General features: G+C 44.9%; 1 protein-coding gene across 8 annotated transcripts in view; it reads left to right on the forward strand.

Annotated features, from left to right (window-relative positions):
* Positions 1–9,518: 9,518 nt before the first annotated feature.
* Positions 9,519–14,034, forward strand: part of HECTD1 (HECT domain E3 ubiquitin protein ligase 1) — a 91,349-nt gene continuing 86,833 nt past the window's right edge. For 4 of the 8 annotated variants that reach the window (XM_084791768.1, XM_084791771.1, XM_084791775.1 and 1 more), the window contains exons 1-2: positions 10,866–11,073; positions 12,736–12,897. In XM_084791768.1, coding sequence (XP_084647894.1) covers positions 12,758–12,897 — 140 coding nt within the window. In that variant the 5' untranslated portion in view covers positions 10,866–11,073; positions 12,736–12,757. Of the gene's footprint in view, positions 10,310–10,863; positions 11,074–12,735; positions 12,898–14,034 lie in introns of those variants that run through there. The other 4 variants (XM_084791773.1, XM_084791770.1, XM_084791769.1 and 1 more) reach the window with 3 other exon arrangements.

The following is a 14,034-nucleotide window of genomic DNA, read 5'->3' on the forward strand; positions in this document are numbered from 1 at the left end:
CAGTCTTAACCAAGTCTTCATGTTTTCCAGTCAGGTGGTACCTCAGTGCTGGTTCTCAAACACTAAGACTGTTGCCCTGGAGGATATTCTGGAACAAAAGGCAGTCCTTCTCTGTCAATTTAGAAGGCAATACCATAAAAGTTAATACTTTCCAAATGAAACTATAAATTCAATGCAATCCCTATTAAAACATAGTTGTCTCTGGGAGTGGTGGCACACGCCTTTAATCCCAGCACTCGGGAGGCAGAGGCAGGCAGATCTCTGTGAGTTCGAGGCCAGCCTGGTCTACAAAGTGAGTCCAGGACAGCCAAGGCTACAGAGAGAAACCCTGCTCAAAAAAAACCACTAAACTAAACAAAAAAACATAACCATGAGTGCAGGAAAAATGGCTCAGCAGTTAACTGAGCACTTGCTGTTCTTGCAAAGGACCCTGGTTGGGTTCCCAACACCCACATGGTGACTTACAATCATCCTTATGTCCTGGTATAGATGATCTAAGCTTTCTTCTGACCTGTGAGGGTACCAGGCACACACATAGTACAAAGAGACATGTAGACAAAATACTCATACACATAGTACAACAACAAAAATGTTTAAGTTTATTAAAACATTTGCTATGTTTTTTTGTTTTTTGTTTTTGTTTTTTATGTTTGTCTCCATTGGTAAGTTGATCTTAAGACACATGGAAATGCCAGGAACCCAGGATAGCCAAAATAATCTTGAAAAGGGAAACCAATTTGAGTTTTCCAAGCTTAATTTTAAAACATATAACTGTTGATGCTTATTTTTAAACTCTATTTTATTTGGAGTACCGAAGCCTCTACCTCCCCTCCACCAACCCCTTAACCCTGGGTATGAGAATGAAGGTTGGGGGGGGGGGAGGGGGCGCAGACCACTTTACTTCTCCTGGCTGTCTAGGGTCAGCTGGGTTTTTGGGGGGCAATTCCAAGCTCCATCAACAGCAAATGAAACAAGCAGTCTCCTATGGGCTGCTTACATTGCAACCTTTCTCTCCATCTGCCACACCGTCTGTCTTTGGTCTCTCGGAACTGCTATCACGCCACCACTGCACAGCACACCTCCTCTCTCCAGGCTCTCCTATTTATCTTCTACAGAGTCCTAGACCATACCCTCCTCTGTGCTGCCTGAGGCAGGCTGTTACCAGATGGCAAAGACTATGCCCAACATGAAACAATTATCAGCTGTGGACAAACCAAAGGCTAAACTAAAATCCCACACTTGGGATTAAAACAAAAACATTTATACAACATAACTGAGTTTACAAAGAAACCAAAACTTCCACCACACATAACAGGACTATTGTAACCAAGTTAGGGGAGCCGGCGTAAGGATGGAAGTACAGTGGGATGTGCCTTTAATCTCAGCACTCAGGAGGCAGAGGCAGGCACATCTCTCAGTTTGGGTTCAGCCTCATCTACAGAGTGAATTCCAGGATAGCCTAGGCTACCCAGAGAAACCCTGTCTTGAAAAAAAAAACAGTAATAATAAATAAATACATAAAAATTGAATGGAAATGTAGATCAACGGACAGAATTAAGAATCCTGACATGGCCTGGCAGTGGTGGCACATGATTTTAATCCTAGCACTCGGGAGGCAGAGGCAGGTGGATCTTTGTGAGCTTGAGGCCATCCTGGTCTACAATCCTGGTCTACAACCCAAGGCTAACACAGAGAAACCCTGTCTCAAAAATAAAAAAAGAATCCTGATATTCTCCCTCTCCCTCTCCCTCTCTCTCTCTCTCTCTCTCTCTCTCTCTCTCTCTCTCTCTGTGATCATTTTGTTTTGAGACAGTGTTTCTGTGGCTCAAATTAGCTTGAACCTCACTATGTAGGCTAGGCTGATCTTGAACTTGAGGTAAGAGCCACAGCTACATAATTAAAGGCCAGCTTGGGTTTCTGAAGACCCTGTCTCAAAAGCAAGCAAGGAAACAAGGAAACAAGGAAACAAAGAAAATTATAAACTTCATGGTATTTTAATAATTTTGTTTTTGTTTTGAGGCAAGGTTTCTCTGTGTAGCTCTGGTTGTTCTGGAACTCTCTTTGTAAACTAGGCCTCCTCAAACTCAGAGATGTGCCCGCCTCTGCCTACGAGTGCTAGGACTCAAGGGATGCACCACCATGCCCAGCTCTGAACCATATTTTAATAAAGTAGCTATATTTTCATCTACATATCATATAGATAACTGAAAACTAAATACGAATTTAATGAAATTGAGTAATAATACATAGACATCATATAGCTAGTAATGAATTTGAAAGGAAACTGGCATAGACAGCAGTTGGTTGCAGATTTCTGGGATTCATTTACTTGATGAAGAAGTGCCCCGCTCTTTTCTAGAATATCTCAGCATATGCACACTTCCATATTAATCACACAGCCACAGTCTGCAGCTGCTACCATTCATTGGCATTTACATAAATCAAACACTGTTCCTTGGGCTGAGTTTATATTAAATATTAATTCTGATCTTCCAGCCTAAGTCTCTGTGTGTAGGAAGGAGGGACTATAGGCACGTACATGCATATACACACAAACACACTCACACACTAGCATAGGTCAGAGGACAATTTGCAGGAACTGGTGTCTCTCCATCATGTTTGTGATGTCAAGGTTCACAATTAGGTCATCAATCTTAGTGTCAAGTGCCTGTACCAGCTGAGACATCTCTGTGGCCCCTGCCCCTTATATTTTGAAACAGGCTCTCTTTTGTGCCTGGAACTCACCATTTGGAGTTATACTGGATGGTTAAAGACTCTGGGAGGTCTCTTGTCTCCACACCACTAGCACTGGGGACAGATAATGTACAGGTAGCAGTCTAGACGTTTTTTGTTTTGTTTTTTTGTTTTGTTTTGTTTCCCCTGAGACAGGGTTTCTCTGTGTAGCCTTGGCTGTCCTGGACTCGATTTGTAAACCAGGCTGGCCTCGAAATCACAGAGATCCATCTGCCTCTGCATCCCAAGTGTTGGGAGTGTGCCGAAAACCAAAAAGTCAGGCAAACACTTGACCTGTGAGTACCAGTATAGGCTTTATACACAAGGATTCAGATAATTTGTGGCAATACACTCCAGGGAAGTGATAATTTGTGTTTTAAATGACCTAGATCAGTTCTTTCTCCTAAACAACTTTTCTGATAAACATTCATTACTTTATTCTTCTATTGCACACCCTGATCTGAGTAGACGTGTAATACTATGTTAAGGTACGCATAGCTACTTTTCAGGCTAGCCAATAGAAGCAATAAAAACTATTCTCTGAGTAACAGATGAGCTGGGATGTTGATTGATAGACAGATTTGGACAACAAAAAAATACAAGGGAGCTGGGTGGTGGGGTCTCAGGCCTTTAATCCCAAACTATACACAAAGAAATCCTGTCTCACAAAACAAACAAAAAGATGATATATATAAGATAAAAAGTTGTTTTTTTTTTTGGTCTTTTTTTTTCTTGTTTTTTGAGACAGGGTCTCTCCTTGTTAGCCTTGCCTGTCCTAGACATGCTTTGTAGACCAAGTTGGCCTCGAACTCAGCAATCCACCTGCCTCTGCCTCCCAAGTGCTGGGATTAAAGGCATGTGCCACCGCGCCTGGCTTGATAAAAAAGTTTTAAAAGTTCAAGGAAGGGGTTTAAGGCTAGTTTAATTTCATATTGGTTAACAATAAGATTATGATATAATTAGAGATTAGAGTCATATATATATATACACACATATATTTATGATTTTATATATTTATTTTTTGAGACAGGGTCTTACATATCCCAGGCTGGCCTCAGGCTTGTCCTTGAACTTCTGGTTCTCCTGTTACATCCTGCTGCTGGGATTACCGGTCTTTACCCTGATGCCTGGTTTTACATAGTGCTGGGATCAACCTGAAGTCTCGTGCTGCCAACAGAGCTCCATCTCCAGGCTCTTCCTGTAAACACTTTAGTATATATCTCTAAGCAATTAAGATTCTTTTTTTTTTTTGTTTTCTTTCAAGACAGTGTTTTTCTGTGTAACAAGCACTGTCTTGGACAGGCTGGCCTTGAAGTCACAGAGATGCACCTGCCTCTGCCTCCCAAATGCTGGGATTAAAGGAGTGCACCATCACAACTGGCAGTGAGGATTCTTTTCTTTCTTTCTTTCTCTTTTGCTTGTTTTTTTCAAGAGAGAGTTTCTCTGTGTAACAGCTCTAGCTGTCCTGGAACTCACTCTGTAGACCAAGCCAGCCTCGAACTCACAGAGATCCACCTGTCTCTGCCTCCCAAGTGCTGGGATCAAAGGCTCAGTTGGCAATTAGGATTCTTTTAGAAAGCATCCCAACCATTATATTGTTATAAGAGACAAACACAATTGTGGACGAATGTCTTGGATGGATGTAACAACTGTCAATAAAGCGCTGTTTAGCCAATAAGCTGGGTAGAAGGACAGGAAGGGGAAGGGGGATTTCCTAGAGGGGGGTGGGGCATAGAGCGAGGATGGACAGCTGAGAGGGGAGGACCAGACTGAGAAGACAAACGCCTCAAGGATCACAGTGGCAAGTGCTTGGAATATATGTATATTTTGAGGTTTAGAGTAGTTTGTTTAGTTTATCAGTAGATTTGTATCAGTTTAGATTCTGCCTGGCACACAGTGCTAACAGCCTTAAAGAAGCTTTCAGACTCTGTGTCAGTTATTAGCCATCTTAGGCCGAACTGATACTTTTTACTGTAACACACAATTAATAGTAATTAGTCAATATATTTAGAAGGAAAGTTTTCAAAATTCTGCACAAATTATTCAACTTCCCTATATTCATTTTTGCAATTGATAATAACATTCTTCAAAAAAGTTGAACATTTTCTATATGATCAACTTTTTTTCTTTTTTGAGGCAGGGTTTCTCTGCGTAGCCTTGGCTATCCTGGACTGGGTTTATAGATCAGGCTGGCCTCGAACTCACAGAGATCCGCCTGCCTCTTCCTGAGTGCTGGGATTAGAGGCATGTGCCACTGAGCCTGGCTCTGGCTTCCACTTTTCATTTAACTAAGCTTACTGCATGACTTTCATGCATCTAACTATGCTAAAGCAGGACACAGACCTTTTATTTACTGGCAAGAAAAAACTTCCTCAAGATAAAAGGAACAGGATGTTAGCAAATTATGGAAGAGTTTATTAGCCTTGGAAGAGGAACAATTGACTAGGAACACAGAGTACCCAGCATTTACAACTACTGTTTGGTTTTTTGTCTCTACTACCAAGGGATATGGCGGCTATGGTGAGTCATGTAACAAACTGTCAAAATTCTAGGACCTATTTTAAGTGCATCATTTAAAAAGTGTTTAGAAAGGCAAGTGATTCCTAGAAGACAGCTATTACTAAGAATTAGTCATTATAAGCTAAACTTACTGTTGCCAAAAAACTTTTATTCTGAAGTTTAGGCTTATAAAAACTACAAAAAATAGAGGCAGGCAGATGTCTGTGAGTTCGAGGCCAGCCTGGTTTACAAAGTGAGTCCAGGACAGCCAAGACTACACAGAGAAACCCTGTCTTGGAAAACCAAAAATAAATAAATAAATAAATATATAAAAATAAATGAATGAATAAAAAATTACAAAAAATAAGCTAAGCTTGCTGGAGCACACCTGTAATCTTAACCCTTGAGAGTTAGAGTCAAACAGATTTCTGTGAGTTCGAGGCCAGATTGAACTACAAAGCAAGCTCCACCTAGCAAGTGCAACATAGTAAGACCCTGTCACAAAACAACAAAAGTTACAAAAATAATTTTAAGAAATTCCTACTCAGCCTTTATCAAGGGTCTCTGTATGTTGTTGGGATGGCAGAGTTGATGTAAGTGAACTTCAAGCAGCCATTTGTTTGTGGCTGGCAAGATGCTTTAGTGGGTAAGGGCACTAGCTACCAGGCCTAATGAGCTGAGACCTACATGGGGTAAAGAGAGAACTGTCTCCCACAAACTGTCTTCTGACCCCCATATGTTCATGGCACATGTGCACATTTACACACACACAAACACACAAAATAACTAAGTAAATGTAAAATAAAATTAAAAGCATTTGACAAGATTGCCATTAAAATTTTAGAGAAAAATACACATATGTACTCTATGGTCAATTTTGATTACAAGTTCCATTTTGCAAATACTGTCACCTTTTAAGTAAACACATATTAAAATTCACATTTCCAAAACGGAAGTTGATGAGGTAATGATGGTTAAGGTAGAATCACAGCTGTCTCATGTACTTAATGCTTAAGTGCTTGATGAAATGTTAAGGATATATATTTATTCACCTACTAAAGGATGTTTTAGCTATATCTAGGTTTTGTTGCACAAATTCCTTGGACATACCAAGCACAAGAGTTCCCATGCTGAGCTATACCGCTGTCCTTTCCCAAAAATTTAACAAGTATGAATAGAGAAGTTATATATACCTGTGTACACCTGGTGGCACATGCTTGTAATCCTTGTACTTAGGAGGCGGTGGCAAGAAGGATGACAGTGTCATCCCCAGCTACATAGTGAGTCGGAGACCATTGTGGGCCAAGTGTCAAAATAAAACAAAAAAATGTGTATAGGCTTTTGTGGGGACTTAAGTTTTCAACTCCTTTGGCTAAATAATGAAGGTTGCTCCTGATTATTTGGTAAAAGTGTTTTTAAAAAAATATTCTTTTGAGACAAGGTCTCTCTTTGTAACTTTGACTAGCCTGGAACTCACTACATAGCCTAGGCTGGTCTTGAACTCATAGAGACCCACTGCCTCTGCTTATTTTTTTTTTTCTTGAGACAGGGTTTGTCTGTGTAGCCCTGGCTGTTGTCCTGGACTAGCTTTGTAGACCAGGCTGGCCTTGAACCCACAGAGATCCGTCTGCCTCTGCTTCCTGAGTGTTGGGATTAACGGTGTGCGCCACCACCCCTGGTACCTCTGCTGCTTGAATGCTGAGATTAAAGGCGTGTACTACCAGGCCCAGCTATTTATTATTAACGTATGTATGATGTGTGTGGATGTGCATGCCTGGTACAAACATGGAGGTTAAGAACCGAAGTTTCATGGCAGCCTCTGTTTAGTGGGTTATTAGAGCAGTTGAGTTATGTTGGTCTGTCTGACCTACTTCTCTGGCTCTGTTAGGCAGCTGTGGATGTCTGGGAGGCGTGCTGAATGAAGTTTGCCTGAAGGCATCAGATTAGTGTTTTTAAAAATGATCTAATTTTTAATTTTTTATGTGCATTGGTGTTTTGCCTGCATGTATGTCTGTGTGGACATGTAGGATACCCCAGAATTGGAGTCACAGACAGATGTGAGCTGTCATGTAGGTGCTGGGAACTGAAACCCAGGCCTCTGGAAGAGCAGCCAGTGCTCTTAACTGCTGAGCTGTCTCTCCAGGCCCTGAATGAACATCAGGGTATTATTTCTGCTTTGAAGAATGCTCAATTCCAAGGTGCAATTTCCAGTTCAACAAACTCCTGTCTCCCTCTAGCCAAGAGATGATCTAGAAGCAGAAGAATTTTGGTGTATTTATTTATTTATTTATTTATTTTGAGACGGGGTTTCTCTATGTTAGCCTTGGCTGTCCTGGACTTGCTTTGTAGACCAGACTGGCTTCGAACTGACAGCAATCCGCCTGCTTCTGCCACCAGAATGCTGGGATTAAAGGCATGTGCCACCATGTCTGGCAACAATTTCTAATGTAGAAACAAAACAAACCCCCTCAACTTTCAGGAGTTGGTTCTCTTTCTCCCTTCTTTCCGCCCTCTGCATCATGCCACAGGAGAGCTGGCCTGCAAGATTCCCGGCAATTCTGTTATCTGTCCTATTTCCCCTTAGAGGTGCTGGGATTACAGACGCCTGTCACTGCCTGTGTCTTTATAAGGGTTCCAAGGCATCAGCTTTGTGCATCACTGGTTTTTTTGTTTGTTTGTTTGTTTTTGTTTTGTTTTTTGAGACAGGGTCTCTCTGTGTTAGCCTTGGCTGTCCTGGACTTGCTTTGTAGACCAGGTTGGCCTCGAACTCACAGCGATCCGCCTGCCTCTGCCTCCCAAGTGCTGAGATTAAAGGCGTGTGCCACCACGCCCGGCTGTGCATTACTGTTTTTACCCAAGGAGCCATGTAAAAGAAACAGCCGACATGTCTTACACATTATCTTATTACTTTTGCTATTATTTTGCTTTGGAATCCTAAGAGCTCCTGTTGAATCACAACCTTCCAGAGAGTGGTGTCTTCAGGGTTTTGGTTTTCCACCCTTCTAATAGATGTTTAGAAGTATTGTGTTTTCCCTTCCTCCCTCCTTTCCTTTCTTTTTTGAGACAGGGTCTCATTTCATGTATTCTGGGCTGGAACCCAGTTTCTTACGTAGCTGAGGATGATCTTGAACTTCTGATTCTTGTGCCTGTAAGGGGAATTATAGATGTGTGCCACCATCCCCAGTTTTAGGGCCTGGTTTATGCAGTCCTGGGAATAGAACCAGGCCTGTGGACATTAGGCAAGCACTCTAATTGAGCTACATCCACAGACCTAGAGTATTACTTTCAATTTCTTCAAAGACTTATATTTATTACTCTCCGCCCCAAGACAGGGTTTTTCTGTGTAGCTTTGGCTGTCCTGGACTCATTTTGTAGACCAGGCTGGCTTCAAACTCACAGAGACCTGCCTGCCTCTGCCTCCTTGATTACAGGAATGTGCCAGCTATTTTTATTACTTTTAAATTATGTGTACATGTTATGTCTGTGTGTAGGTAAATGCATGTGAATGCAGGTGCTTAACAGAGGCCAGAGGCATCAGATGTCCCCAGAGCTGGAATTACAGACAAGTGTGAGCAGCCTGACATGGGACTGGGAACCAAAGTCAGGCCTTCTGCAAGAACAGATGACCAGTGAGTCTCGGCCTTCAGTTTCTTCTAACAGATGCTAAGCATCTTCCCGTATGCTTATTTGCCACCTGTATGTTTTCATTGGTGAAATATCTCTTCAGGTCATATATATGTATATATATTTTTTTCTTTTCTTTTTTTCTCTTTTGAGATAGGGTTTCTCTGTATAAGAGTCCTGGCTATCCTGCACTCACTTTCGTAGACCAGACTGGCTTTGAACTCACTGTGGTTCTCCTGCCTCTGCCTTCCAAGTGCTGGGATTAAAGGCTGGCTGCTTTTTACCATTTTTAATCAGGGTATTTTCTTATCCTTGAGTTTGAAAAGTTTTTAGTCTGTTTTGACAACTGAGAGACTTTGTTTGAAAGTACTTTATCCCCCTGGGGAATTCTGGGTGTGTGGGCCATCCATAGTCTCTGGTGGTAGAATCCAGGCATCGGATATGAATAACTACGTTGTAATGCATCTCAACAACTTACTATTATCAGCAGTAAGAAGAAATGAGCTCCGAAGCGGTACTCAGGAAGCTCAGGCAGGGTTATATAAGCATACTCATTTCAAAACAAACAAACAAACAAACAAAGCAAAACTAAAACCGAACCAAAAAAAAAAAAAACCCAGCACAAAAAAACCCAAAACAAATAAAGGAGCTACCAGGCTATGAAAAGAAACAGGATCTGTAGAGGAGTGTTATTGAATTACAGCTGAATGTACAGTATGATTCCAACTATATATTTTGGAAAGGGCAAAACCATAAACAGAAAGAGATCAGTTGAACTCTCTGTACATAGCCCTGGCTGGCCAGGAACACATTATATAGACGAAAGTAGCCCTGTACTTTCTGTTCAATTTGTTGTGATTCTAAACCTCTTCAAAACCAACCAACCAACCACTTTTCCGGGTGCATTTAAGGCCCAGCTATGGTTGAAAACTACTAGCCTATGTCTTTGCATGCATAGTCTCTTTTTAAAATTAGGTATCTATTGCTATTTTTTGTTCTCATGAATAAAAGGGAGTTCTGTAAGGAGTCTTTTTCTTCCTCTTCCTCTTCCACCCGCTTGCTGCACCTCCACCTCCTCCTCCACCACCACCGCCGTCGTGGGGTGGCCTAGACAAGTCTCGACCTGGTTTTGTAGCCAAGATTGACCTTGAACTCCAGTTCCCTAAGTTCCCCAGAGTCACAATTAACGGGCGGACGCGAGCATTTAATTTTCACCGGCTGGGAAATAAAAGTTTGACGGGAATAACTACGGAGGTACTTGTGGGCACGAGCCTGCGCAGGCAAAGGAGTTGAAAGTCCTCGGTGCCTGCTGCTTCCTGGGACTCCGCGGGGGGCCCGCCGGGCAGCACGAGTTCCTGCCGCCTCCGTCAGTCCGCACATCTGCACCGAGGCGATAACGCCGCCCGGCTGGGTAGCGCGCACCGAGTTCCCAGGCTCGCCGGGAAGAGTTCTGGTAAAAAAGCGTTAAGGGCGCTCCTTCCTCAGGCGTACGGAGGGGAGGAGAAGGAGGGGTGACCTGAGCGGCGAGTGCCCGCCAGACGGTGGCCTCCGTTCGGCGGGACTCCGGCGAGGCGGGCGGGCGGGCGAGGCAGGCGGAGCGTGCACGAGCCAGCTGCGGGCGGCGCGCGCGGATTGACAGCGCGGCGAGGCCGGCGCCGGGAGGCCTGCGGAGAGCCGTAGCCGCCCTCCCGCCCGCCCGCCCGCCGAGGGAGCCCCGCGTCCCCCGTCCTCGCCCCGCTCCGCCGGCCTCCGCAGCGCCCCAGGTGGCCGCGGGCAGGGCGGCCGGGAGGCGTTCGCTCCGCCTCCGCCGGCGCGGCCTTCGCCAGCCTCCCCGCCCGGCGGTCGGCCGACCCTTCTGCCCCCGCCCGCTCGCCCGGCTGGCGATGGACGCGGCCTCTCCCCGCGGCCGCCGGCAGCTGCGCGCGGACGTCGCTTTGAACCGCAGGGCCTGAGGAGCCGCCGCGTGCTCGGGGGGTGGGGTGGGGGTGGTCGGGACCCGCGCTGGCTGCCGCGGCTCGGGAGGACCTCTCGCTTCCTTGTCACCGGGTCCCCGCGGAGGAAGGGGAGGGACGAGACACGGCTTTTCCTGCGCCGCCTCTGCCTGGCTCGACCTGCGCGGCCTGCGGCTTCCTGGGAACTCGAGGGCCGCGGCCGGGCCTGGCTCTGCCCGCGGCCTGCTCGGCGCTGGAGCGGAGCTGTTCGGGACGACGCGGCAGGGTAAGAGGCTGCGGCGGGGGCGGGCGGGAGCGCTCGGCGCGGTCGGCAGGCTGGGCCTTGCGCGAGGATCCGGGCCGCCGAGCCCAGCGGCGGGCGCGGAGCTGGACCCCGGCGCGGTGAGGGCGGCCCTCCGCCCGTCCGGCCACCGCCGCCTCCGAGCCGCGGCCCCTTTGTTCCCCTCCCCCGGGCCCTCCCGGGCTTGCCTTGCCGGCGCCCGAGCTCCGGCTACCCTCCCCTTGTCCTTGATAGGGCTGGGCCGCCCGGCGGGGAGCGGGGACCGGGGACGTCCCGCTGGGCCTCCGAGTTCCGGGAGCCCCCGCTCGCGCCGGCCGGTCGGCGGCTTCCTCTCGAGCACGCAGGCTTGCTGCTTCTCCTAACTTCGTCCTCCTCCCTGAGGCAGGGAGCTAACTTAGCCAGGCTGGGGTGTCAGCGTCGCGGTTCCGGCCTCGGTGGGGCCGAGGATGGTGGGGGTGTGGGGGCAGTCCCGCCGGACCCGGCTCTCGGTTCCCACACGGGCAGGTGGATTGCTTTGGGACTTAGAGTTGTCCTTTGGTCGGCACTTTTGTAATGACTCGTCTGCCTAGATGACTTCTGGATTTTTTTTTTTTTAAATAAAAACTAACTGCTCCATCCTGTGGGAACCAAGAAAGAGTGAATGTCTTTCTTTCTTTCTTTTTTTTTTTTTCTGGTTTGGTAACCTGCTATTTGCAATTATTTTAGCATTAAAAAAAAAGTTTTAAGAACATTTGCCAAGATTGCCAAAAGTTCTAATCAGTATTTCCCCGCGATGATAGATTCCACTGTTAATTACTCTTTGTATCTGGACACATTTAGGACTGAGACTTCAAAATTTGTGAAGAAGTTGGGAAAGGAGAAATTCAATTTGAAGGGGAATTGGATCCCAAAAGTGGGTTCTTTGAAAGTACTGCATCTGACCCCTATCTGGAAGCTTTGGGGTTTTTTTTGGTAGGGGTGTTGCAGGGAGAAGTTCCCTGGTAAAAGAACTTTTTTGTGGGTGTTGTTTGCTTTTTGGCACAGACATTGGTGATAACAGTAGTGGGATCCAGAACTTGTTTCACTGTGTTTGACAAAGACAGCTCCGGTTTCTAGTTAACTAGCAACCTAATCAGCATGTGTTCTGTTAAACTGTTTGCTTGGTGTACTTGAGCAAGCAGCCCAGGGTGTAGAAGAGCAGGAAAACTGCTACATATATATATAGCATAGTTTTTGAAGTAATACTTTAAAGTTTGGAAAGTTTTTTAAAAATCATGTATATTTATCTGTGTGAGTAGGTGTGCGTGCATGCATGCCACAGTGCAATATGGACATCAGAACGACTGTATGGAGTGTGCAAACACTAGTTTGAAGACATTACGGAAACTCGCTTCTCAGCCTGGGGGTGGTGGCGCACACCTTTAATCCCAGCACTTGGGAGGCAGAGGCAGGCGGGTCGCTGTGAGTTTGAGGCCAGCCTGGTCTACAAAGTGAGTCCAGGACAGCCAGGAAAACCTTTCCCGAAAAACGAAAAAGACAAAACACCCCAAACAAAACAAAAAACCAGAAACTTGTTTCTCCCAGATGTTTTTAAAAAAAAAAAAAGTAAACACAGACTGGTCAGTTCCGAGCAAATATTTGAAAGACTCTTTTCCGTTTTCAATTTAGGCAAAGAGGCATTTTAAAGACCATGGCAGATGTGGACCCTGATACGTTGCTGGAATGGCTGCAGATGGGCCAGGGAGATGAAAGGGACATGCAGCTAATAGCTCTGGAACAGCTATGCATGCTGCTTTTGATGTCTGACAATGTGGATCGGTGTTTTGAAACGTAAGTGCATTCCTTCATCATCTTCCTCTGGGGCGATGCAGTGACATCTGTTTCCAACCATGTGCTGACTTCAGTTTGAGTAAAGACTTCGCTAGTGAATTTTCAGACATCCTTTTAGACATTTCTGCAGTTGTCTTTTTACTTTGCTGAGAAATAAAAAGTGGTGGGTAGCCGGGCGTGGTGGCACACGCCTTTAATCCCAGCACTCGGGAGGCAGAGGCAAGTGGATCACTGTGAGTTCGAGGCCAGCCTGGACTACAAAGTGAGTCCAGGACAGCCAAGGCTACACAGAGAGACCCTGTCTCGAAAAACCGAAAAAAAAAAGTGGTAGGTAATGGAGCCGTAGGAATGATAATGGTGATTATGTAAATACATATTTGTTGAATGAATGTGATTTAGGAATACTAATAATAACCCGTAGCTTGGTTGAGTCAGTTATGAAACATCTCATAAATTGAAAAGAATATAAATGTTTATTTTCTTAAAGCTCTTTCTATACCATATGATTAACTGATGGGGAGAATACAATTAGAGCTGCTTGTTTCTTTGGTTTTCATATGTTATGTGCTTTTGTTAAAATAACTTGCTGGTCTGTAAATGTCATTTCGACAAGCTACATTGGATGTTACATATGCAGCATACTTTTTGAAGTAATACAGAAGCTTTGAAGTTTTATATATACATATTTATTATTATTATTATTATTATTATTATTATTATTATTATTATTATTTTTGTACATGTGTGTGAATCTGTGTGCTGTGGTGCATATGTGGGGATCAGAGGACAATTTTCTGGAGTAGATTTCTCATTTCAACAGGCGGATCTCTGTGAGTTTGAGGCCAGCCTGGTCTACGAAGTGAGTACAGGACAGCCAAGGCTACATAGAGAAACCCTGTTGGAAAAACAAAAACAAAAAAGAAAGAAAGAAAGAATGAAAAAGAAAAGGAAGGAAGAAAGGAAGGAAAAGAAAAAACAAAACACCAAGTTGGGCATTAACTTGAGAGTTGCCTTTTTGTTTTAAAGATTTATTTATATTTTGTATATATGTATCTGCATTCATGGAATGTGCCTGAAGAGGCCAGAAGGTGTCCCTTCTGGAACTGGAGTTACAGGTGCTTGTAGCAACCTGGTGTG

Source organism: Acomys minous (assembly GCF_964271855.1).
Source record: "Acomys minous genome assembly, chromosome: 8".
NCBI lineage: Eukaryota > Metazoa > Chordata > Mammalia > Rodentia > Muridae > Acomys > Acomys minous.